The sequence below is a fragment of the Oncorhynchus gorbuscha genome, linkage group LG21 (assembly GCF_021184085.1).
Source record: "Oncorhynchus gorbuscha isolate QuinsamMale2020 ecotype Even-year linkage group LG21, OgorEven_v1.0, whole genome shotgun sequence".
Classification (NCBI taxonomy): domain Eukaryota; kingdom Metazoa; phylum Chordata; class Actinopteri; order Salmoniformes; family Salmonidae; genus Oncorhynchus; species Oncorhynchus gorbuscha.
The window spans coordinates 14,901,039-14,928,839 of record NC_060193.1 but is presented as its reverse complement, the minus strand read 5'-3'; the positions used below and the strand labels follow the sequence as shown (position 1 = coordinate 14,928,839).

At 41.6% G+C, this 27,801-nt stretch overlaps 1 protein-coding gene and 1 long non-coding RNA gene across 4 annotated transcripts in view; one reads left to right on the top strand and one right to left on the bottom strand.

The window, feature by feature from the left end:
• Positions 1 to 6,925, top strand: part of LOC124007633 (protein NDRG2-like) — a 36,930-nt gene extending 30,005 nt beyond the window's left edge. For all 3 annotated transcript variants that reach the window (XM_046318283.1, XM_046318285.1, XM_046318284.1), the window contains exons 10-16: positions 1,324 to 1,427; positions 1,972 to 2,010; positions 2,162 to 2,213; positions 2,319 to 2,366; positions 2,985 to 3,020; positions 3,136 to 3,187; positions 3,606 to 6,925. In XM_046318283.1, coding sequence (XP_046174239.1) covers positions 1,324 to 1,427; positions 1,972 to 2,010; positions 2,162 to 2,213; positions 2,319 to 2,366; positions 2,985 to 3,020; positions 3,136 to 3,187; positions 3,606 to 3,769 — 495 coding nt within the window. In that variant the 3' untranslated portion in view covers positions 3,770 to 6,925. The remainder of the gene's footprint in view (positions 1 to 1,323; positions 1,428 to 1,971; positions 2,011 to 2,161; positions 2,214 to 2,318; positions 2,367 to 2,984; positions 3,021 to 3,135; positions 3,188 to 3,605) is intronic.
• A 13,371-nt stretch (positions 6,926 to 20,296) lies between these two features.
• LOC124007641 lies at positions 20,297 to 26,759 on the bottom strand. Its single transcript, XR_006833982.1, has 3 exons — positions 26,621 to 26,759; positions 22,346 to 22,452; positions 20,297 to 21,830 (listed from the first exon to the last, which is right to left on the bottom strand). It is a non-coding gene; the product is annotated as an uncharacterized LOC124007641 (long non-coding RNA).
• Between the last annotated feature and the right edge of the window lie 1,042 nt (positions 26,760 to 27,801).

The window sequence follows — 27,801 nt, the reverse complement described above, 5'->3', positions numbered from 1 at the left end:
TTAAACACTGTTTCCAATGCTTGTTCAATGAACCATAAACAATTAATGAACATGCACCTGTGGAACGGTCATTAAGACACTAACAGCTTAACAGACGGTAGGCAATTAAGGTCACAGTTATGAAAATGTAGAACACTAAAGAGGCCTTTCTACTGAAAACACCAAAATAAAGATGCCTAGGGTCCCTGCTCATATGCGTGAACGTACCTTGGGTATGCTGCAAGGAGGCATGAGGACTGCAGATGTGGCCAGTGCAATAAATTGCACTGTCCGTACTGTGAGATGCCTAAGACAGCACTACAGGGAGACAGGATGGACAGCTGATCGTCCTCACAGTGCCAGACCACATGTAACAACACCTGCACTGGATTGGTACATCCGAACATCACACATGCAGGACAGGTACATGATGGCAACAACAACTGCCCGAGTTACACCAGGAATCCCTCCATCAATGCTCAGACTGTCCACAATAGGCTGAGAGAGGCTGGACTGAGGGCCTTTTGTAAGGCAGGTACTCACCAGGCATCACCGGCAACAACGTCACCTATGGGCACAAACCCACCGTCGCTGGACCAGACAGGACTGGCAAAAAGTGCTCTTCACTGACAAGTCGCGGTTTTGTCTCAACAGGTATGATGGTTGGATTTGTATTTATCGTCAACGGACTGAGTTTGTTGTCATTTCAGGCAATCTCAACGCTGTGCGTTACAGGGAAGACATCCTCCTCCCTCATGTGGTACCCTTCCTGCAGGCTCATCCTGACATGACCCTCCAGCATGACAATGCCACCAGCCATACTGCTCATTCTGTGTGTGATTTCCTTCAAGATAGGAATGTCAGTGTTCTGCCATGGCCAGCGAAGAGCCCGGATCTCAATCCCATGGAGCACGTCTGGGACCTGTTGGATCAGAGGGTGAGGGCTAGGGCCATTCCCCGCTGAAATGTCCGGGAACTTGCAGATGCCTTGGTGGAAGAGTGGGGTAACATCTCACAGCAAGAACTGGAAAATCTGGTGCAGTCCATGAGGAGGAGATGCACAGCAGTACTTAATGCAGCTGGTGACCACACCAGATACTGACTGTTACTTTTGATTTTTACCCCCCCCCCCTTTGTTCAGGGACAAATTATTCTGTTTCTGTTAGTCACATGTCTAGAACTTGTTCAGTTTATGTCTCAGTTTTTGAATCTTATTATGTTCATTCAAATATTTACACGTTAATTTTGCTGAAAATAAACACAGTTGACAGTGAGAGGACGTTTCTTTTTTTGCTGAGTTTAGTAAGGACAATACTGTTGTGTAATTTCTGTCTTGGGTTATAGGAGGAGATGTCAGCAAATGCAGACCTGGTGAGGTCACACAGAGATCGCATCTGTAAAGCCCCCAACCTCATCAACATTGAGCTGTTCTGGAGAAGCTACAACAGGTACACACATAAACAGTCCCATTCAAAATACTTTTTTTCCCCTAAGCCCTAACCCGTGCTCTTTCACTAACCTTAACACGTGGGGGCAGCAGCGTAGCCTAGTGGTTAGAGCGTTGGACTAGTAACCGAAAGGTTGCAAGTTCGAATCCCCAAGGTACAAATCTGTCGTTGTGCTCCCGAACAACCCACTGTTCCTAGGCCGCCATTGAAAATAAGAATTTGTTCATAACTGACTTGCCTAGTTAAATAAAGGTTTTTAATTTATTTTTATTTTTATATATAACCCCCCCCCATAAAGACCCTACCCTGGCTTCTAAACCTAATTCTAACCCTAAACACCCTAGAAATAGCATTTGACCGTGTGGGGACCAACTAAATGTCCCCAGTTGGTCAAATGTTGTTTTATTTACCGGAAGTCCCCACAAGAACACACACACAAACACACACACAAACACACACACAAACACACACACAAACACACACACAAACACACACACAAACCTACACTAGTGTAACCTCCCCTTCCTCCTTTCCTCTCTTACAGCCGCAGGGATCTGATCATTGACCGTAACAGCAACTTCAAGTAAGTTTTTTTTTTACCCCTTAAATCAGCTGTGACAACAGTGTGGAATATGTCTTTCACTCTATCTCTCTCTTTTTCTCCCTCTTTCTCCCTCTGTCTTGCTCGCTCTCTCCTCTCTTCTCTCTCCTCTCTCTCTCTCTCTCTCTCTCAGGTGTCCCGTGATGCTGGTGGTTGGGGATCAGGCACCTCACGAGGAGGCTGCTGTAAGTCTTCTACATACGTTAGACCTACAATGTAACCACGAATACAGGTAATGTGAATGTCGTGGTGTGATTTAATTAACATGTTTTTCTGTTCTTGTCCACCAGGTGGAGTGCAACAGCAAACTGGACCCAACAACAACCTCATTCCTCAAGGTACTCAAGCTCTACTCATCCCTTTGGTCTGGCATAATAGTCTTGTTTATACTTGCTGCTGACATGCATCGTTTGTTCTGATCTTGTCCACATTCTGATTGTGCCCACGTTTTCAGAAGTATGGTATTAAAATGTGTCTCATATCCGGCCACTGTCTACATTGCCACCAGATTTCCTGGTCCCTCCCTATATCCATATATTTTTTTTTACAGCTATTCTGTCAAAATAATATTGATTTTAAGACACATATTGATGCCATAAGTCAACGGTGCCACCTGTCAATGATTTTAGAAGGCAGGATAATTATGATGGATATGGACACAGTGAAACTATTTCAGTCTACACTTGTAAGATATCCAGACACAATGCATGCCTGACTCCCCCGGAGGTGGTCAGGAAGATGTGATCACAATCGGATCACAATGTGTCTTTAATTGTCTACACCTGTCTGAAAATATGGGCACAATCAGAATGAGGACAACATTAGGACAACGGATACAAGTTCGAACCAGGTATAAACGGGGCTTTTAGTTGCTGCCACATAGCTCTGGCATCGGTATCAGACCTCTCTGTCAATGCAATACATCCCAACTTTTCTGTCATCCTCTTCTTCCTCAGATGGCCGATGCTGGTGGTCTTCCCCAACTCACCCAGGTAACACATTTCACACTTAACTGTGTTACGATTCAGATACACCACACAATATTTATCTAAACATTACATATACATTAAGTACAATATAATGTATCTTCTTATTGTCTGCTTACAGCCCAGCAAACTGACTGAGGCGTTCAAGTACTTCATCCAGGGGATGGGCTACAGTAAGTTCTCCTCCATTTCTAATCTGTGGCAATGAGGAACTGTTGTGACCTATAGTGCTACTGTCTCTCTATATCAATCTAATAATCCTCTCCCTCTCTCCCCTCGTCTCGGTGTCCCCTCTCTCTTTTTCGTCGTCTCCCACCGCTCTCTATCTTATTCCCTCTCTCTTTTACCCTCTCCCTCTCTCTTTTACCCTCTCCCTCTCTCTTTTACCCTCTCCCTCTCTCTTTTACCCTCTCTCCCTCTCTTTTACCCTCTCTCCCTCTCTTTTACCCTCTCTCCCTCTCTTTTACTCTCTCTCCCTCTCTCTTTTACCCTCTCTCCCTCTCTCTTTTACCCTCTCGCCCTCTCTCTTTTACCCCCTCCCTCTCTCTCTTACCCTCTCGCCCTCTCTCTTACCCCCTCCCTCTCCCACAGTGGCATCGTCCATTATGACGCGTCTGTCTCGTTCGCGCACCGCCTCACTGTCTTCCTCCTACTCCATGGATGGGGAGCGTCAGCGTTCTCGTACCCTGTCTCAGAGCTCTCAGGGTGGGCAGATGCCCCCCAGCCCCTCCCATACCATGGAGGTGTCCTGCTGAAGAGCGAGCGAGAGAGAGAGAGAGAGAGAGAGAGAGAGAGAGAGAGAGAGAGAGAGAGAGAGAGAGAGAGATGGATGGAGAGCTAAAGGGATGGAGAGCAAGATGTATGGGTGTGGTGGGTGAGAGTGGGACGATAGCATTTGTCACTAACCCACTCCCACATCTCTTAATCCTGTCATTCCCCCAGACCAGCTAACAGAAAGAGACAGAGAGACAGAGGGAGAGATATGCAAAAGTAGATATTGTAAAAGTAGAGGGACAGAGGGAAAATGTAAGACCGTTAATGAAACACTGTCCTCCCACAATTCATCTCATTCTAAAACTGTCCTCCCACAATTCATCTCATTCTAAAACTGTCCTCTCACAATTCATCTCAACCTCACCTATTCATCTCTTTAGAGAGAAAGAGAGAGAGAGATCTTCACCTAGACAGCGAAGGATAGAGGGAATGGATAAATGAAAATAGGGAATGGAAGAAAGGGAGAATTTAGGAACAAGGGAATATAGAAAAAGGGTAGCAAGGAAAGGGCATTTTAGGGGTGTCGGCCAGTCCTCTCTCTCCCTCCCTCTATCGGAAAGTCTGTCAGCCAATAGAGCCCTTTAACCTATGGAGTGGGAAGGGTCTGTTAGTGACCTCACCGTAGTGTTAACTAATAGTAATAATTATGATACTGAGAATTATGACTATGATATTAATGCTATTAATAATTATACTGACAATGATGTAATAGTAACGTTATAACAATTTTTCTCTTTAATTTTAAAGTTTGAAATATTATGAAATAGAAGAAAAGACGTTAGCAGAAATACTTATAATGAAAATGTGTGTGTGTGTGTCAACTCCTTTAATCAATTTGTTATGATTTTTTGTATTGTTGCTTTTTGTAACCTGCCTCAGTGAAGGGGTGAGGCTTCTCATTGGTCATGTGAACCTTAACCATAGCAACAGCCAATGAAAGTCTACTTCCGCCTCGCTGTTGCCGGGTAGATCATGTCTTCCATTAGCCCTGTTCAAGTGACACATTTTTGTTCCCATGACGGGATTGGGGTGGGCGGGTAAGGGGGGTGTGGTTGTTTGACTGTGTGGAGCATCTGCATGCCTGATCTGATTTCAGCCAATGTGAATATAGACGGAATGTTTCCTTTTCTTTTGTATGCAAATATGGGTTTGTTGGTGTGTGTGTGTGTGCACATGTGTGTTTGTTATTAAGCTTTTGGGCAAAGATTAGCAGATGACGATGATGAGGATGGATGAAGAAGAGTGACATTGTTAGTGAGTTATCAGTAACAAGTGCTTCCAATGCTGCTGGCAGTCCCAGACTCGACCAGCAGGGTTCACTGTGTTTGTCCAATAGTCTTTATGACGACATACATACATGTACCTGCATGCTATGGAGTGAAGTTTACCTCTAGCTACAGATCTAGGATACGCTTCCCCTCTACCAATCCTAACCTTAACCAATAGTGAAGAAAATGCTGAACTGACCCAAGATCATCATCTGTGGGACAACTTCCCCCTATTCCAGCCTGCATATACCTCACTACTAACATACTTTAGTCTTCATCAAAGAGATAAGATAGAAAATTCCTTGTTGAACAAGCACACTGTACATGTTGTGTGATAGCTAGATGTAGGCATTGCATAGCCCTATAGTGATGCACTCACCGATCAAGACTGACAGCTCAGAGCACCAATACCAAGTCTATGACTTTGACTGACAGCGCAGCGAACCAATACCATGTCTGTCTGTTTGACTGTCAGCTGAGAGAACCAATAGCATGTCTCTCTGAAGTCAGGAGGTATGTGGAGTGGACAGTACTGGACTAGAGTATAGAGGTATCCGTATAGAGCAGGGAGTGTGAAATAAGGCATTATTGTGTGGCTCTTTGTGTGTTCCAGGGTGTTTGTGCGTGTTTGTGACTGTGTTTATGTGCCGTGCAAGTGTGTGTGCATTTGAACGCTCTCATACCTTCTAAGCACAATTTAAGAGACAAGATGAGGAAAGGATAGAACCCATCCCCTCCCATTGGACCTTATAAATCAACAATGAACCAGCCCCTACACTGCCAACTCCCTAACCCTTACGCTACACCCTAACCATAGACCTAGAGGATGACTGTCCACACTCATCAATTCATACTATAGGAACCCTTCTCTGTATGGATCTCAGAACAGTTACAAGTGTTGTAGACTTGTCATATCCTCAAAGTCAAAGCTAAAAACAGTTTTATAGGATTGTTTTATAGGATTGTAATACACTTTCAGTGAAAACTGAATGTTAAATTGTCAATGTGATCTGCATATAGTAAAAGGTACATCCATGTGAAGCTTAACACTGCCCTGATCCTAACCAATGGACTGAACACAGTTATTCCACCCAATTACAGAAAACACTTGGGAGAGCTGTGTGTATGTTTTCCAGTGTGTGTGTGTGTGCGTGCAATGTGTGTGTTTGGTTTCCGTAGTTCCGTGCAATCATTAATATGGCTTATATAACGTTTTAAAAGTATTACTTTCAATTTGAGAAACCTGTTTGCTCGTTTCCGGTTCTCTTCAGAGTTCCGCCCCCTTCCTCTCTTTTTATAGTAGTCTGGCTGGATGGTTGTTGATGGAGATACTGAGGATAGGTCGGTTAAGGGTATTCTGATGATGATGTTCCTAGATAATAATTGGAACATTATGTTAATGATATTTAGGCTCCTCCTAGTCTTGCATTGAGAATCAACCAATCTGGAATGGGAGCCTCGACTAACAAATGAGAAATGGGTGGAGCCTAATAGTTTACCAATAAAGGGAAATGGGGGGCTTACTGTTTGAGTTGAGTGGGCTGGGCTGTGTGAATGTATGCTTGTCCATTTCTTCTTTTTACTCTAATTTTTTCCTTCAATCATACTCTTTTGTCCTATTTTGTTGTTGACCATTTAGTTTTATTAAGTGAAGTGTTAGTTTACCGCCTCAGTGTGCTCACAAGTTAGACAAGCGTGTTCGTTCTTGTGTAACTTTTTTTTAGCAAAAGCACTAAACAAAAGGGAGAATAATATAAATGATTTTGAAACAGAACACAATCAAATTTACTTGTGTGGCTAATTTGTCTGTGTAATAAAATAAACCTAAAACATTAATGAGTAGTAATAAAAGACAAGAATAAATCTTGACTGTTCTTTTCTTTATTAGTCCAATTTGTGATATTCAAAATGACATTGGAGTGAGTTTACATCAGAGAGGAGATTGGGAATTGCTTGTACAAACGTGTATATGAATGTCTATAAGCCATGTTTTTGTTTGAGAACGGCTTCAACCAATCAGGCGTCTTCTGCTGTACTTATCCATATACTTGTTATGTTGCCGTGGTTCACCTCGTTGCTAACCGACACAACCCACCACACGCTGCATTTTCCTACAGAGAACAGTAGTACTTCCTGGCATAGCAAGAGAAACCCAACTCCTCTCTGTAAAACCGGTTATCAGTGGCGGTTCTAGAAGAAAAAGAAACACACACCTATTTAGGCGAGGTGCTGGCTAGCGGAGTAGAAAACATGAAAATAAAGGAGAGCCGCACACTCTAGGAGCTCAGATGCAAAAATGTAACGTAAACTCATACATCGCCTTGGTCCGTACAATTGCCCTTATTTTAGCACCCAAAAAACGTAATACTTCCAGATCAACTGTAATTTCAATACCAGGGTAAAGCACAATTTCTCCCCTTTCCAGCAAAATAAATGACATGACCTAAACACTGCCCGTTTCAAGCAGGCAATGAGCCCCTTTGGGTCTTTAAAACAAATGGCATGTGGGGAAGCGAAACTAATGCGTTATAGTGAGGAGAGATGTGTGGGAAAATTGCTTTTTTTTCACTCGATCTGTTCAACTTATCGCCTCTAAAATGTAAATAAAACACTATAAAGAGTTGATAATGTGTCATTAGATACCGATTTGAAGGTTTTTGTCGAATTTGAATCGGGTTTTTAGGGCGGTGCTAAAGTGATCTTAGAAGTAAAACAGAGGCAATGATGATGCAAAAAATGACAAGTTACCCCCCCCCTGACCCAGTCACTGTCCATTTCTTGTTTTTAAACGAGAGAAATGATACACCTGGTGGAGAGAGATTGTAAGACAGAAATAGTTGCTTTATGCGTGCTGTACGTTACGACACGCCACGATGTAACGAAGGGTCCATTTTTCTCAACATTTCTCCAATACTATAGAGCCATTACCATGTCGATCAACGTTTGAATAGAAGTTCAAACCCAACGATTTTGAAGTCAACACAGTCACTACAGTCCCATTAGTTTTCTTTGTAGCCTCGTTTGAATGTCACGGTTACGCACATTTGTACAGAATCAAATCATCGTCTAATCACAAACACTGCTGGAATACTCGTTTATATGGTGTCTGTAATCATGGCCAAGTGTGGCCTAATATCATTGGTTAATTCTCAAATATAAAAATGGCATACAAAGAGCAGCATACAAAAAACAAATGGATAGCATACGATCATAGATTAATTTTAGACTGCACAAGTTTACAAACAATTACAATGGCAAAGTCACAATAATCACAAGAATGGCTTCAGATTAAAGTCTACGTTGAGACTGAAGAGAGCAAGGGTCTTTAAATTAAAGATCCAGGCAGCCTCTCGTTTTAACAATAATTATCAAGGTCACCCCCTATCCTAGGGAGGGTGACCTGTTCGATGCCAATATAACGCAGAGACGAAATCGTGTGGTTTGCTTCCAAGTGGGCCACAACTGGGTAAGTCAAGTTTTTGCACCTAATGGTGTTACGATGCTCTGAGATACGTACTTTTAATTCACGCTTTGTTTTACCCACGTCATTTGTACCACAAGGACAAGTTATAAGATAAATAACTGCCTTATTACGTGCTCCACTGACACCTTTGATTGGGATCGATTGCCCTGTTTGTGGGTGTTTGAAAGATCTACATTTATAAGTGCCATTGCATTGAGCACAGCCATTACACTTGTAATTTCCATCCAGTAGGGGCGCAAATAGACATAGTTCAGGAATATCTTGGGGTGGTAAATCAGAGTTTACCAATTGGTCTCTGGGATTTCTGCCCCGCGAGAATACGACCAAGGGAAGGTCCGAAAACACATTACAGAGACTATCATCGGATTTGAGATTGTGCTAATGTTCAGTGGCGGTTCTAGCTTGTATGTCTCCCTGGGCTAAAAAGCACCAGTCAAATCAAATCACATTTTATTGGTCACATACACGTAGCGGAATGCATGTGCTTCTAGTTCGGACAGCGCAGGAATATCTAACAAGTAATCTAACAATTTAACAACAACAATCTTATACATTCACACACAAGTGTAAAGGGATGAATAAGAATATGTGCATATGTGGATGAGTGATGGCCGTGTGGCATAGGAAATATGCAGTAGATAGTATATAGAACAGTATATACATATGAGATGAGTAATGTAGGGTATGTAATCATTATATAAAGTGGCATCGTTTAAAGTGACTAGTGATACATTTATTACATTCAATTATTAAAATGGCTAGAGATTTGAGTCAGTATGTTGGCAGCACCCACTCAATGTTAGTGATGGCTGTTTAACAGTCTGATGGCCTTGAGATTGAAAAACAGCTTCTGTCTCTCGGTCCCAGCTTTGATGCACCTGTACTGACGTCACCTTCTGGATGATAGCGGGGTGAACAGGCAGTGGCTCGGGTGGATGTTGTCCTTGATGATCTTTTTGGGCTTCCTGTGACATCGGGTAATGTAGATGTCCTGGAGGGCAGGTACTTTGCCCCCGGTGATGCATTGGGCAGACCACACTACCCTCTGGAGGGCCTTACGGTTGTGGGCGGAGCAGTTGCTGTACCAGGCAGTAATACAGCCCAACAGGATGCTCTCGATTGTGCATCTGTAAAAGTTTGGGAGTATTTTCGGTGACGAGTCAAATTTCTTCAGCCTCCTGAGGTTGCGCCTTCTTCACCGCGCTGTCTGTGTGGGTGGACCATTTCAGTTTTTCTGTGATGTGTACGCCGAGGAACTTAAAACTTTCCACCTTCTCCACTACTGTCCCGTCGATGTGGATAGGGGGAGTGCTCCATCTGCTGTTTCCTGAAGTATACGATCATCTCCTTTGTTTTGTTGACGTGGAGTGTGAGTTTTTTTTCCTGACACCACACTCCGAGGGCCCTCACCTCATCCCTGTAGGCCGTCTCGTCGTTGTTGCTAATCAAGCCTACCACTGTAGTGTCGTCTGCAAACTTGATAATTGAGTTGGAATCGTGCATGGCCATGCAGTCATGGGTGAACAGGGAGTACAGGAGGGGGCTGAGCACGCTCCCTTGTGGGGCCCCAGTGTTGAGGATCAGCGCGGTGGAGATGTTCTTTCCTACCCTCACCACCTGGGGGCGACTCGTCAGAAAGTTGAGGACCCAGTTTCACAGGGTGGGGTCGAGTCCCAGGATCTCGAGCTTAATGACGAGTTTGGAGGGTATATGGTGTTAAATGCTGAGCTGTCATCAATGAACATCATTCATACATAAGTATTCATCTTGTCCAGATGGGATAGGGCAGTGTGCAATGTGATTGCGATTGTGTCGTCTGTGGACCTGTTGGGGCTGTAAGCATATTGGAGTGGGTCTAGGGTGTCAGGTAGGGTGGAGGTGATATGATCCATGACTGGTCTCTCAAAGCACTTCATGATTCCAGAAGTGAGTGCTATGTGGCGATAGTCGTTTAGCTCAGTTACTTTAGCTTTCTTGGGGACAGGAACAATGGTTTTCCTCTTGAAGCATGTGGGCACCGCAGACTGGGATAGGGATTGATTGAATATGTCCGTAAACACACCACCCAGCTGGTCTGCGCATGCACTGAGGACGCGGCTAGGGATGCCGTCTGGCTAGGGATATACACGGCTGTGATTATAATCGAAGATACTTTTTTTGGGAGATAATGCGGTCGGCATTTGTTTGTGAGGAATTCTAGGTCAGGTGAACAAAAGGACTTGAGTTCCTGTATGTTATGATCACACCATGAGTCGTTAATCATAAGGCATACACCTCCAATGTCAGGTTGGTGGATGTAGCTGGTGTATAAAGTCAGGTGCAGGAGAGCAGAGATGAGTTGAAACAACGCACTTTACTCAACAGCACAAAGTGCAAAAAGTATGGTTGGTAGCCTAGTGGTTAAAGTGTTGGACTAGTAACCGGAAGGTTGCAAGATCGAATCCCCGAGCTGACAAGGTACAAATCTGTTGTTCTGCACCTGACAATGCAGTTCCTAGGCTGTCATATGAAATGACTTCTACACAAAACTTGAACATGTTACCTAAATTGTTTCAACAACCACACCGTTTACCACCACTACAACAACAGTATGTCTATATCTATAGAAACAGTTACTACATTCATATCTGTAACTACAGCAACAAGTACAAACACCATCTCTCCATTTTCAACCACGTCTGATGAGACAACCACCACAGAGGATACAGCTGCATACGTAAATGCAACGGCCAACTCAAGAGTTACAACTTCCCATGTTGTGACACCCATATCAACAGCTACAACAAGAGCAACGACTGAATCTAGTGTAACAACCACAGCTGTCACTATGGCAACAACAAACCCTATTCCTCTAACAACATTCAAAACGGGTCATTTATTTACATGGTCAGTTTATACTACGATCAAGACTACATCTACTGGTAGGAGTACCACTTTATCAACTACCCAACGTCTCAAAGAAAACAGCTTTAACTAGTACTATAATGATGGAGCAGAGATGAGATGTCAACTTCACAGGCAATACTCAACTCCTCCAGTCTCCAAGAATCTCAACCTACTCTCACTGGTGAGTGGTTGTTGACAGTTTGAGTGCATTTGTTTTCAGAACTCACTTGTAAATTCCTTCTCTGTCTCTCTCTCACACTATCTCTCTCTCTGCTATTGGAATAAACCATAGTATATTGTGAACTACACTGTGATCAACATTTGGCATCGAAGGAGAAACACACCTCTCCAGCAGAAACTAAACGTAGCCTATATATTCACACTCAGTCACAAATGTTACACATATTTCAGTTCAAGTAGATGTTCAATCACCTGTGCATCATACAGATGTTAGGCACCACAGCATTGACAAATGAGAGCAGTTTATTCAATCAAGAAGAAGCGGACCAGCAATAATTCCTCCTCCTTTAAATGCAGAATGACCATTATTAGGCAAATAATGGGGGCCTCAAGATTAAAAAAATACAAAATGGGCCGGTGTGTGGGCCCCTAAGAGAATGGTCTGGTGTGTTAGAAATGCCAGATCTGATTTCAGTCACATTGAGTCCCTGGTCTCTTTATATTCTCACATCTATCATGACCTGATTGTTTTCAGTTTCGAGAAGCTTCTAAGCAATCTGACAACTTGTCAAATTCTCCTGTCATTTCTTTAAAGTAATTTATACTCTTCTGACACATCTCAGCTGATGTTCTGATCTTCTAAACAAACTCTCTTTCAAGAGCATCATCCTTACGTATCCTGAAGATGGCCAAGAGCATCATCCTTACGTATCCTGAAGATGGCCAAGAGCATCATCCTTACGTATCCTGAAGATGGCCAAGAGCATATCAAGAATACGTTGGAGAGTAACTAACACCACATTCAATTCTTCTTCTCGACACCCAATTATGTCACTCAGTTCAGCCACTCTCTCAAGCAGACAGATGACTTTTTCTGCCCCACTCAGACCTCCAGCTCCCGTCATGGATGTACTGGAGGGCATTTCCTCTAATGCTTTAATATTTATTTTGATTTGTTTCTGGCATTCAACAATTTGTTGAATACTATCTTGGAATTCTTATACAACTTTCTTAACATCGTCAATGTTGACTAAGAACGGAAATGATCTCCACCAGCTGCAACCAACACAGCTCCAACAAGCAGGGCCACAGCTCCAACAAGCAGGGCCACAGCTCCAACAAGCAGGGCCACAGCTCCAACAAGCAGGGCCACAGCTCCAACAAGCAGGGCCACAGCTCCAACAAGCAGGGCCACAGCTCCAACAAGCAGGGCCACTGCTCCAACAAGCAGGGCCACAGCTCCAACAAGCAGGGCCACAGCTCCAACAAGCAGGGCCACAGCTCCAGTAAAGGGGGCTAGACATACTGCCACTAAGCCACTTACCCCAATTCAAATCCCAGCCTTCCTGACTGTAGAAGCATTCTCCTGAATGTGTTCAACATCATCGGCTGTCGTTTTAAACTCATCTGCTATTTTTTGTAAATATTTTGTTGTTGAGTTTCTTGAATGATGTTATGCTGTCATTGAGTTTTTGTTGATCGTTAGTGAAAAACAGAAGATGTAGTCAGGCAGTATCATCCAGAGGAAAAACATAAACCCACAAACAATAAGTTTGATTTCCTGAACTTGAAGCCTACATTAACATGCACCATATCTTTAATTTTAATCAACTTTTAACATTTCAGGTAGTGTTGAAAAATATTTTTTATTTAACTAGCCTTCTGCCTACACATTATACAGAATTACTCTTAATTATGTATTTAAAGAGAAAAATAGTTTTAAAAAATCATAGTCAAATGTTTTATTAAGTAAATAAATATTACTTACTAAGGGGGGGTCTCCATGCTCCCTTTCCTTGCACCAGTTGCCATATCTGACTTTGCTAAGTTGTATTCCTGTAAGACAGTTCACCAGACTGAAGCTGCAGCACTTAGTTGTGTTCTGGAGAGAGAGGAAACAGATGCTATTGCTCAGTGATAAACCTTTTAATCATACAGCGAGACATTGTGAAGGTGTGTGTTCTAATGTCTATTGATTACAGTTAGATATCAATGACCACTTTATCTGAGGATTAAGCAGCTAAATATGAACTTTTAGGTCCGCACTACGCCTGTGGTCCTGGAAGTGAAAGTAACTTGATCAGGGTGAAATGTCATAGAATCAGTACTTGTTTTCAAAAGTACAGTCAAATACATGTTTAGGCACATACATTTACTGTGAGTATTGTAATTATATTGTAATTATATGTTACAGTCTGCTTAATACATTTCTTAGATTTTGGCTCACTAAAGGTACCGAACAAGCACAGTCAACTCATCTAAGAGTTACTCTCCCCTCCCACCACTACCAACAATACTGTAGTACCACTTGACACCACAGAGGGGCAGCACCAAAGAGTAGGGGACAAAGTATTCTTGTATTTCTTGCTTCCTTGTAATTAACCTGATAGTATGTTTTTATTATCCTGTCATTGTTCTAAAGTCAAGTGATCTAGATTTGAGTTATGTAATAATGTAAAGAAAACTGGGTAGAGTGTGGCCTGACACAAAAACTTTAGGACATTGGCACACACACACACACACACACACACACACACACACACACACACACACACACACACACACACACACACACACACACACACACACACACACACACACACACACACACACACACACACACACACACACACACACACACACACACACAGAGGATATTTCTAAAAAAATATATTTCACCCCTATTTAACCAGGTAGGCTAGTTGAAAACAAGTTCTCATTTGCAACTGCGACCTGGCCAAGATAAAGCGTAGCAATTGAACACATAAACAACTCAGAGTTACACATGGAATAAACAAAACATACAGTAGAACAAAAGAAAACAAAAAGTCTACATACAGTGAGTGCAAATGAGGTAAGTTAAGGAAATAAATAGGCCAGGGTGGCGAAGTAATTACAATATAGCCATTAAACACTGGAATGGTAGATCGGCAGAAGATGAATGTGCAAGTAGAGATACTGGGGTGCAAAGGAGCAAAATAAATAAATAAATAAAAACCAGTATGGGGATGAGGTAGGTAGATAGATGAACTGTTTACAGATAGGCTAAGAACAGGTGCAGTGATCTGTAAACTGCTCTGACAGCTGGGGCTTACATCTAGTGAGGGAGATGTGAGTCTCCAGCTTCAGAGATTTTTGCAATTCGTTCCTGTCATGGGCAGCAGAGACCTGGAAGCAAAGACGACCAAAGGAGGAATTGGCTTTGGGGGTGACCAGTGAGATATACCTGCTGGAGCGCGTGCTATGACTAGGTGCTGCCATGGTGACCAGTGAGCTGAGATAAGGCAGGGCTTTACCGAGAAGAGACTTGTAGATAACCTGCAACCAGTGGGTTTAGCGATGAGTATGAAGCGAGGGCCAACCAACGAGAGCGTACTGGTCGCAATGGTGGGTAGTATATGGGGCTTTGGTGACAAAACAGATGGCACTGTGATAGACTGCATCCAGTTTGTTGAGTAGAGTGTTAGAGGCTATTTTATAGATGACATCACCGAAGTCGAGGATCAGTAGGATGGTCAGTTTTACGAGGGTATGTTTGGCAGCATGAGTGAAGGAAGCTTTGTTGCGATATAGGAAGCCGATTCTAGATTTAATTTTGGATTGGAGATGCTTCATGTGAGTCTGGAAGGAGAGTTTACAGTCCAACCAGACACCCAGGTATTTGTAGTTGTCCACGTATTCTAAGTCAGAGCCGTCCAGAGTAGTGATGCTGGACGGGCAAGCAGGTGCGGGCAGTGATCGATTGAATACCATGCATTTAGTTTTGCTTGCGTTTAAGAGCAGTTGGAGGCCACGGAAGGAGAGTTGTATGGCATTGAAGCTCGTCTGGAGGTTAGTTAACACAGTGTCCAAAGAGGGGCCAGAAGTATACAGAATGGTGTCGTCTGCGTAGAGGTGGATCAGAGAATCACCAGCAGCAAGAGCAACATCATTTATGTATACAGAAAAGAGAGTCAGCCCGAGAATTGAACCCTGTGGCACACCCATAAAGACTGTCAGAGGTCCGGACAACAGGCCCTCCGATTTGACACACTGAACTCTATCAGAGAAGTAGTTGGTAAACCAGGCGAGGCAATCATTTGAGAAACCATGGCTGTTGAGTCTGCCAATAAGAATGCTGTGATTGACAGAGTCGAAGGCCTTAGCCAGGTCAATGAATACGGCTGCACAGTAATGTCTCTTATCGATGGCGGTTATGATGTCGTTTAGAAACTTGAGCGTGGCTGAGGTGCACCCATGACCATCTCTGAAACCAGATTGCATAGCGGAGAAGGTACGGTGGGATTCGAAATGGTCAGTAATCTGTTTGTTAACTTGACTTTTGAAGACCTTAGAAAGACCGGGTCGGATATATATTGGTCTGTAGCAGTTTGGGTCTAGAGTGTCACCTCTTTGAAGAGGGTGATGACCGCGGCAGCTTTCCAATCTTTGGGAATCTCAGACGATACGAAAGAGAGGTTGAACAGGCTAGTAATAGGGGTTGCAACAATTTCGGCAGATCATTTTAGAAAGAGAGGGTCCAGATTGTGTAGCCCGGCTGATTTGTAGGGGTCCAGATTTTGCAGCTCTTTCAGAACATCAGCTATCTGGATTTGGGTGAAGGAGAAATGGTGGGTGCTTTGGCGGGTTGCTGTGGAGGGTGCCGGGCAGTTGACCGGGGTAGGGGTAGCCATGTGGAAAGCATTGCCAGCTGTAGAGAAATGCTTATTGAAATTCTCAATTATAGTAGATTTATCGGTGGTGACAGTGTTTCCTAGCCTCAGAGCAGTGGGCAGCTGGGAGGAGGTGTTCATATTCTCCATGGACTTTACAGTGTCCCAGTACTTTTTGAGTTAGTACTACAATATGCTAATTTCTGTTTGAAAAAGCTTGCCTTAGCTTTTCTAACTGCCTGTGTATATTTGTTCATATTTTGAATATGAATATGCATATAAATACTGTCCATATAGATCCCTAAAACTGACTTGATTGCAAATAGTAAAAGTCTCAAAAGAACACACTATACATACATTCACCGCAACAACCCCAATGATAAACTCCTGTCTAAACTTTCTCAGCTGAATAAATGCAGGTCTGATGGTAGTAGAATATCCAGAGGTGATGACGGTTGAGGTTTTGTCTGAGAGAAACTGAACTCTACTGTACGGGAAAGAATGAACTTATGTGTATAGGTGTGTCCTGTAGCATTGTGTGTTCACCAGCTGTACTGAAAGTCATTTCAGGCACCCACTGTATGAACAAACAGAGTGGAAACTACATTCTGAATTATGTATATCTTTGTTTTTGAGCATCCCTTCTGTTATTCTATCATTTTCTGTATTTCCACCAATTAATTAAAAAGCATTTATCAGGACAAATACATTTCTTTTTTTCCATGTGTGTTTTGTGTGACTTGGTTTACTTCAAAGTACACTGAGCATATCAACCTTTTGGAAAACCGTCCTACTATTGAGTTGCACACCGCCCCCCACTTTGCCCTCAGAACAGCCTCAATTCTTTGGGATATGGACTCTACAAGCATTCCACAGGGATGCTGGCCTATGTTGACTCCAATGCTTCCCTCAGTTGTGTCAAGTTGGCTGGATGTCCTTTGGGTGATGGGTCATTATTGATACGCACAGGACACTTTACTTTGTGAAAAACCCAGCAGCGTTGCAGTTCTTGACACAAACCAGTGCGCCTGGCACCTCCTACCATACCCCATTCAAAGACACTTAAATATTTTTTCATGCATATTCACCCTCTGAATGGCACACACATAATTAATGTCTCAATTGTCTCAAGGCTTAAAAATCCTTATTCAACCTGTCTCCTCCCCTTCATCTACACGGATTGAAGTGGATTTAACATGTGACATCTATAACATATTATCGCTTTCACCTGGATTCACCTGGTCAGTCAGTCTATGTAATGGAAAGAGCAGTCATCCTTAATGTTTTGTAACCTCAGTGTATATTGTAATGTTGGGCGTGGACTGGAGAGTGACTTGAACAATAATCCCATATTTTGTGTGTGTGGTTTTACAGGGGTCTGGATGTGGGCCCTACGGTCCATTTGGAGCAGGTGATGAGGAAGTGGAGAATACAACACAGGATAAAACTGTCAGGTCACTCGTGTTACAAGTCAGTATTCGAAGTCCATCCATGTCTGAGGACGTTAGGTGATGACGTGGAAACTGGCCACTAGGGGCACCATTGAGCACCGTTTCCTTCAAGTAGGTTTTGGACAAAATAATTAGACAAAAATAGGCTTTTATGTTGTGAAAAAGCATCAGCAAATACATTTGTTATACAATATTTAGTACCGGAGCGCCAAGTCTAGGACCAAAAGGCTCCTCAACAGCTTCTACCCCTAAGCCATTAGATCAAATCAAATCAAATGGATTAAAATAGCCCTTCGTACATCAGCTGATATCTCAAAGTGCTGTACAGAAACCCAGCCTAAAACCCCAAACAGCAAGCAATGCAGGTGTAGAAGCATGGTGGCTAGGAAAAATTCCCTAGAAAGGCCAAAACATAGGAAGAAACCTAGAGAGGAACCAGGCTATGTGGGGTGGCCAGTCCTCTTCTGGCTGTGCCGGGTGGAGATTATAACAGAACATGGCCAAGGTGTTCAAACCTTTGCAGCATACTGGAGGCTGAGACAGGAGGGGTCAGGAGACACTGTGGCCCCATCCGATGACACCCCCGGACAGGGCCAAACAGGAAGGATATATATCCCTACCCACTTTGCCAAAGCACAGCCCCCACACCACTAGAGGGATATCTTCAACCACCAACTTACCATCCTGAGACAAGGCCGAGTATAGCCCACAAAGATCTCCGCCACGGCACAACCCAAGGGGCGGGGGGACGCCAACCCAGACAGGAAGATCACATCAGTGACTCAACCCACTCAAGTGATGCACCCCTCCTAGGGACGGTATGAAAGAGCCCTAGTAAGCCAGTGACTCAGCCCCTGTAATAGGGTTAGAGGCAGAGAATCCCAGTGGAAAGAGGGGAACTGGCTAGGCAGAGACAGCAAAGGCAGTTCATTGCTCCAGAGCCTTTCCGTTCACCTTCACACTCCTGGGCCAGACTACACTCAATCATATAACTCCCTGAAGAGATGAGTCTTCAGTAAAGACTTAAAGGTTGAGATCGAGTTTGCGTCTCTCACATGGGTAGGCAGACCATTCCATAAAATGGAGCTCTATAGGAGAAAGCCCTGCCTCCAGCTGTTTGCTTAGAAATTCTAGGGACAATTAGGAGTCCTGCGTCTTGTGACCGTAGCGTCCGTGTAGGTATGTATGGCAGGACCAAATGAGAGAGATAGGTAGGAGCAATCCCATGTAATGCTTTGTAGGTTAGCAGTAAAACCTTGAAATCAGCCCTTGCCTTGACAGGAAGCCAGTGTAGGAAGGCTAGCACTGGAGTAATATGATCACATTTTTTGGTTCTAGTCAGGATTCTAGCAGGCGTATTTACCACTAACTGAAGTTTATTTTGTGCTTTATCTTGGTAGCCGGAAAGTAGAGCATTGCAGTAGTCTAACCTAGAAGTGACAAAAGCATGGATACATTTTTTTGCATCATTTTTGGAAATAAAGTTTCTGATTTTTGCAATGTTACGTAAATGGAAAAAAGCTGTCCTTGAAACAGTCTTGATATGTTCTTCAAAAGAGAGATCAGGGTCCAGAGTAACGCAGAGGTCCTAAACAGTTTTATTTGAGACGACTGTACAACCATTAAGATTAATTGTCAGAGTCAACAGAAGATCTGTTTGTTTCTTGGGGCCTAGAACAAGCATCTCTGTTTTGGCCGAACGTTTGCAGCCATCCTCTTCCTTATGTCTGAAACACATGCTTCTAGCGGGGGCAATTTTGGGCCTTCACCATGTTTCAATGAAATGTACAGTTGTGTGTCATCCGCATAGCAGTGAAAGTTAACATTATGTGTTCGAATGACATCCCCAAGAGGTCAATTATATAGTGAAAACAATAGTGGTCCTAAAACGGAACCTTGAGGAACACCGAAATTTACAGTTGATTTGTCAGAGGACAAACCATTCACAGAGACAAACTGATATCTTTCCGACAGATAAGATCTCAACCAGGCCAGAACTTGTCCGTGTAGACCAATTTGGGTTTCCAATCTCTCCAAAAGAATATGATGATCGATGGTATCAAAAGCAACACTAAGGTCTAGGAGCACGAGGACAGATGCAGAGCCTCGGTCTGATGCCATTAAAAGGTAATTTACCACCTTCACAAGTTCCGTCTCAGTGCTATGATGGGGTCTAAAACCAGACAGAAGCATTTCGTATACATTGTTTGTCTTCAGGAAGGCAGACTGCTGAACAATTCATAAAATTGCTACCGGACTATTTACATTGACACATCCCCCTCCCTTTTGTACACTGCTGCTACTCGCTGTTTATTATCTATGCATAGTCACTTTACCCCAACCTATATGTACAAATGACCTTAACTAACCTGTACACCCTCACACTGACTCGGTTCCGGTATCCCCTGTATATGTTATTGTGTTACTTATTATCATTTTTTTCTTTAGTCTATTTGGTAAATGTTTTCTTAACTCTTCTTATGCTGCACTGTTGGTTAAGGGCTTGTAATTAAGCATTTCACAGTAAGGTCTACACTTGTATTCGGCGCATGTGACAAATATAATTTTATTTGATTATCCACTTGTATTTGTTCAATAATACTTTAATAACAATTTCAAATTTGCTTTACATTTGCTGTTAATGTACTTTTCATAAGAGACATAAAAGTTAAGTTTAATCAAACTTTGTTTATATGGGACATTTCTTACAGATGATGAATTTCAAAGTGCTTCAAAAAATTTAAGGAGAAAATAATCAATAATGAACATTGCTTAGCTGACTTCCTCAAAGTACTGCTAAGGCATATATGGTACATTGGGAGCTAGCTGATATTATGTTGATATTTACAGTTAATTACTTATGAAATGCATATTTTACATTTAGGTAAAAATTTTACTTGTACATCCTCAGGACACATACTTTAGCTAGATTACAAGCAATTTACATTTCAATGTATACATTAGTCATATATTCTTTCAATTCAAGTTAGATAAAAACCAGTCAATCAAACACACATTAGCACATTTCTTTCAACAAATTCAGTTCAAAGTATTTAACAAATAACATTATAAAAGGTAAGAAAGATCAAACACAATATATTTCTGTACAAATATAAAATCAACATAGACCATATGTCATGGATAATACCACCATGTATCTTGATATGTCCATATACATAGTTCATACACTACAATTCCAAACCCAGGATACAGTTACCTTGTCGAATACATGATCTAATCTGAACATAATGATAAAATCAGACTCATTTCAAGAAGTATAATCTGATTAAGAAAAAAATAGTATGAAAACAATGTTTTTCAGTTCATTCTTTTTCAAGTTCTTCCTTTGCCTGTTTAAACGTGTCAATAGCCTGCTTATACTGTTTAGCCATGTCCCTGATTGTCTGAATAAACGGCACTGTGTCAGACTGAATTTGGTTTCCATTTTCCATTGCATCAAGTTCCTTGACGTCCTTGACAATCAACATTATGTCAAGACCTAGGAGTAGGCTAGAGAGCACCCCTCTCAATGCTGCTGCCGCACGGAGAGATTTAGAAGATGAGGCACCTAGTGTGGCAATATTTGCAAGCTTAGCAAAAGAGACAACGTGTTCTAAACAATACAGGCTAGATGCTATCTTATAAAGTTCAGCCCCTGGTTTAGCTGGATCATTGGCCATTGCCTTTAATTCTTCAACTTTCGAGTTGATTTTTACTCAAACTTTCCTCAATTGGTTTGACATTTTCCAGAAAATGTTTCTGAATGCACTGAATGTTGTCTCTGTCATTTTTTTGACTCACCATGCTGGTGATGGTAGAAGCAGCGCCAGTAATCCCACCAGTTACACCTATTCCCATACCCACCGCGGCAACAACCATGGAGGAGCCGAAATTTAATAAAGCCAGGGCAAGGCCTACTAAAATAGTGATCCCTCCAGTCGCCCCAATAATACCCCCTACCTGACTACCTCTAGTAGTGGCACGGTACCAAGTCTCATAACTGTCAGCTATCTGACGAAGCTCTTTCACTTTTGCCTGAAGGTCCGTCAAATGTTCATCAAGGAGGTGTCTGAATACTTCAACACTTTCCTTGAATTCCTTTCGTGCTTTTGTCCATCTCTCTGAAAAACAGAGTGATTATTTAGACATTGCTCCATGAAATGAATACAAAAGACTTGCCACATCCCATTTAGGTAATAAAAAAACAATCACTTTGCTAATTGCTATGTAAACACATAAGTATTGACAACATGAAGACAATTTCCTTACGCAAAATAATAAATCAAATGTGAATCATGGATTAAATATAATTTTCTTTGGTCATTCCTGTAAACGTCCAATAATTCAGTACCATACAACGGACACAAAACTTATGGGTTGCAACTAATGTTGATTATGGGGAGAAACGATCAGTTGAACAATGCGTTAATCACAAATGAAACCTGCAAATAGTTGAATAATTGTGCAAATAATACTGGATTACAGATTTTTTTTAAAAATAGTATTTTAGTATTCTTTGAATTTTGTTCAAGCATAGTCCTAGACATTATTTAAGCAATGTCCACAGAAATTTGCCTCGATAATATAATGTTGTATTGGGCTTACAGGTGAAACTGCTCCATAAAATCTTACTCACTGTCATGTGATGATGACATACTGTCGTCACTTGAACCCCTGATGATGGACTGACTGGTTATTTACTGCTTTGATGGATGTGGGGGGGAGCAGATGACTTCAATCCCACTGGAGAAAAAGACCAACAACAGTGTTAAAATATACATCTATTATCTCAGTCATATTTTAAGTGCTTTAGCATGTGTAGATAGTTGAGAAAACAGGATCTGAGCATGTGCTATAAATAAACATTCATTTATTTTATAGAGAAAACTGCTTCTCTCATCTCTTAACCCCCGAGAGCATAATAAAAAAATCCCCCCCAAAAATCTGTCTTTTCAAGACAGAGATATCCTTTTTTTGTTGCATTGGATGCATCTCAATCTACCACATCTGCCGATGTCACACTTCCTCATCTGAGGTGAAAGGTGGCAGAGCTAGGACGGAGTTTGTTAATTAAACCATGAGACATCCCGAAAATCAGTCTTCTCATAATATGATCTGCAGCGTCCGAACAAGTGTCATATAGGACAGACACTTCAGAACAAACTTGCTTTAGCTTTTTTGGGGACCATCTGTTGTTCTGTTATTCAATGCGTTTGTATGGGATAATTGGCAGTAAGGCCAAATTACATTTTACAATCTTTAAAAAAATAAAAAATATTCAAGGGGTCTTGAAATTCTAAATCAAATAGCTAAATGATCCTAGTATGACCTTAAAACTGTTCCATATGTTAGCTTAGGCAGGGCTCAGACTGTAGAGGGTTAGGAAAGCTTGCTTAGGCAGCAACATCCAGGGCCTGCATGGAGACTGAGAAACTGGCTTCGGTCCCAATTGAAAACCACATTTACAGTTTACTTCTTTCCCATATAAGTTACACTACACACCCACCCTATAACCAGATGGGGTCCCTCAAAAAGACCAACGTGAACCCACATAAAGACCAACATGGCAACCACATGTGGGGTCAAAGGGGATACTGAGGACAACATTATGTGGCTTCCTGTTGAATTTCTCTCATGGGGCCCTTGGAACAGTCATTCATTAACCCATATGGGCCCCACATGGAAATGTTGGTTGCATAAGCTCTCAGTCGTATTCTAGAGAGAGGCTGTATAAGCAGATGGAATGTAAGGATCATCAGACAGGAGGGTGTAGTGGACTAAAGTGTAGCTACAGCGCCTTCAGAAAGTATTCACACGCTCCACTTTACACATTTTGTGTAACACAATGGGGTTCAAATGGATTTGTCATTTTTGGTCGACGATCTACAAATATGACTCTGCAATATTAAAGTGGAAGAATTCTAACATTTATACAAATAGAAAGAAAAGAGAAACAACTAATAGATCTTGATTAGATAATTATTCACCCCTGAGACAATACATTTTAGAAACACCTTTGGCAGCAATTACAGCTGTGAGTATGTTTGGGGGAAGTCTAAGATTTGCACATTATTCTTAAAACAAATGTCAAGAACAATCAAGTTGGTTGTTGATCATTGATAGAAATACATCTTCAATTCTTGCCATAGATTTTCAAGATGATTTAAGTCAACACTGTAACTAGGCCTCTCAGGAACATTCAATGTTGTCTTGTTGGCCTTGTGTTTTAGGCTATTGTCCTGCTGAAAGGTAAATGTCTCCCAGTGTCTGTTGGAAAGAAGACGGAACCAGGTTTCCCTCTAGGATTTTTCCTGTGCTCAGCTGTATTCCATTTATGTTTATCCTACAAAGCTCCCTGGTCCTTGCCAATGACAAGCATACCCATAACATGAAGCATCCACCACCATGCTTGAAAATATGAATAGTGGTACTCAGTGATACCCACAAATATAATGCTTTGTATTTAGGACAAAAGTGAATTTCTTTGCCATGTCTTTTTTGCAGGATTACTTAAGTGACTTGTTGCAAACAGGATGAACGTATTGGAATATTTTTATTCTGAACAGGCTTCCTGCTTTTCACTGTCATATACGTTAGTATTTTGCAGTAACTACGATATTGTTAATCCATCAGTTCTCATATCACATCCATTATACTCTCTAGCTTTTTCAATGTTTTAAAATCACCATTTGTCTCATGGTGAAGTCCCTGAGCAGTTTCCTTCCTCTCTGCCTGTATCTTTGTAGTGATTGGGTGTATTGATAAACCATTCAAAGCCTAATTAATAACTTCACCATGCTCAAAGGGATAATCAGATTTTTTTGTTCTCTAACAATTCTTTGCAAGGCATTGAAAAACCTCCTAGGTCTTTGTGGTTGAATGTGCTTAAAATTCACTACTGATTGAGGGACCTTACAGATAATTGTATGTGTGGGGTACAGCGATGGGGTAGTTATTCAAAAATCATGTTCACCACTTTTATTGAACACAGAATAAGTCCATGCAACTGATGTGACTTTTCCAGCAAATGTTTACTCCTGAACTTATTTAGGCTTGAAATAACAAAGGGGTTGAATACTTAGACTCAAGACATTTCAGCTTTTCATTTTTTTTTTAAATGCAAAAAAAAAATCCACTTTGAAATTGGTTATTGTACGTAGATCAGCGAGACAAAATCTCAATTGAATCCATTTTAAATTCAGGCTGTAAAACAAAATGTGGGAAAAGTCAAGGGGTGTGATTACTTTCTGAAGGCACTGCATTTATAGTGTATTTGTACTGTGTATGTGCATTTCATTTATAGATATTTATAATGTTTCTATATTAATCAATATGTATGGGAAGTGAAAGGCAGTGTCACGGGATACTAGGAGTGGTGGGTTGGAATCAGGCGCAGAGAGCAGGGTTCAGTAAATCCTGATTTATTCTCCGGCCAAAAAACGGTCACGCCAACATACAGGGCGCATAAAACAGACCAGCCCAAACACAGGACCAAACAGTCCGGAGAATACAAACATGAAAACCACAACCAACAGAGTAACAAAAAAAAACAATCCCGCACAAAACAAGGGCGGGACAAACTACTACATATAGGGAAGCTAATTAAACTAAAATACACACAGGTGAAACTAATAAGACAAAACCAACAGACAACCGAAAAAGGGATCGGTAGCGGCTAATAGGACGGTGACGCCGACCGTCGAGCACCACCCGAACAGGCAGGAAAGCCAACTTCGGCGGAAGTCGAGACAGGCAGTTTGAAATTGCCCACAGGTGCAGTCGAATCATTTCAACTAAACAGTTACTATTCTGGTAAAAACTTGCCCAAGGAAAGAAATGTAGAATTAGTTAACTGTAGGATTGAGCTTCCATCAACCTACATAGCCACACAGCACATGTTGTTGAAGTCAAATAACTAGATACACTTACATCACACATTACCACCAGTTAGTTGAAAGTATCATGGTTCTCACTATAAAATATGTATGCGGGGGGAAATTTACAAGTAGGCTGTCATTGTCAATAAGAATGTTCTTAACTGACTTTCCTAGTTAAATAAAGGTTAAATAAAAAAATTAATTACAAAAAATGTATATTAAAACAATTGTGGGAAAGGTGCATAAAAAAAATCTGCACTCAATCTCAAGAATTAAATGATGGTTCACTGACTGTAAGTCCAAGTAACCCCGTCCTCCTACAACCTACACTTACCCCTCAAACTGCAGTACAGTTTATTACAGTATTAAGTGGGCGCACTATAATTGGTTCAGGTGTAACAGGGTTCGAAGGCCTGTTAGGGTGTACAATGTAAAGCATTCTAAAAAGCTGATTACAGCCATATTGCCAGCAGTCAAGACAGACTCAAATTTCAACAAACTGCATCTAGGAACAATTGTCCAGACAGGCACAAATACAGTACATGCAGCCCATAAGAGACACTGGATTCAAAATAGGGTTTCATTGAGAAATTACACTTCTAATTGTTATCAGTACAACTTCACATCCTCAGTATTCGATCATCAATCATTAATTGTGTATTCCATGGGGAATTCTTCATCAACTACTGCACACTTCAGCTTTAGGGAGGTACAGTAAGGAGAACTAGAGGCCAAGTGTTATGTTAGTTACAATCTGCTATATTTACTGCTGTTCAAATGTCTTTTCAATGAATGATATACCCTATTGATTCTTGAGGAACAACACCCGACTCATTATACTAACCTAAAACATATAATACATCTCACACGAATCTCACATCAGATTTGGTGCAAGGAGTGGCTTGAAACAATGTATGACGTAGAAACACACTTTTACATATACAGTATTTTCAGGAATAGTTCTATATTAATGCAACATTAGAACAGAACAGTTTACATTTCCTACAGCTACACCCGTGAAAATAATTTCATACTCAGTGTTTCATTAGGTCCAGTGGAGGAACAATGGGATATCCAGAGGAGTAGCAACTTGACTGTGTTGGAGACAAGGTGATGCTGAAGAACAACCAGTTGTGTCCAATCACGAATCAAGGTTCATCATTGATGAGGAGTTATTTTATGACCTAATGATGAGTGAGTGTATTATTTGTTCACTTAAGACTTTGTCAATGCATGTATCAGGAAACACCTGTGTTTACTGCTACACTGTGAGGATTTTACTACAGTAGTTAAACATTAACATTTACAGGTCTGCCCCATGACTGACTTTAGGAGTCAAAGTAGCTTGATCACGGTGTAAGGTCAAACAATATCCATTGCTTGTTTTCAGTCAAAGACATGTTTACCCAAATGCATGTTATTGTGAGTATCATAATCTTTTTTACATTTACCAGAATAGGGATGCGTGGGAAAAAAGCAACAATCCACTTAATTCACCTTTCACATTATGGTTCACATGACTTGATAATGAGGTCCACACTCTACCAAATACTGTAGTATCCCATAACACCAGAGACAGTACCACCAAATACTGTAGTATCCCATAACACCAGAGAGACAGTACCACCAAATACTGTAGTACCCCATAACACCAGAGAGACAGTACCACCAAATACTGTAGTACCCCATAACACCAGAGAGACAGTACCACCAAATACTGTAGTACCCCATAACACCAGAGAGAGACAGTACCACCAAATACTGTAGTACCCCATAACACCACAGAGACAGTACCACCAAATACTGTAGTACCCCATAATACCAGATAGAGACAGTACCACCAAATACTGTAGTATCCCATAACACCAGAGACAGTACCACTAAATACTGTAGTATCCCATAACACCAGAGAGACAGTACCACCAAATACTGTAGTATCCCATAACACCACAGAGACAGTACCACCAAATACTGTAGTGCCCCATAACACCAGAGAGACAGTACCACCAAATACTGTAGTACCCCATGATAGAGGAAAATATAGTTTAGATGGTCAATTATGTATACATTAATGATTAGAAACATTCATGCTAATACTATTATATAATGATTTGAAAAGTATGGGTTCTTAATTGTACTGTTACTGAAAATGTAAGCAGAAATGAATTGTGTCTGTGTCTCCTGGGAAAGTTTTAAAGCAGAGATAAGATAGTAC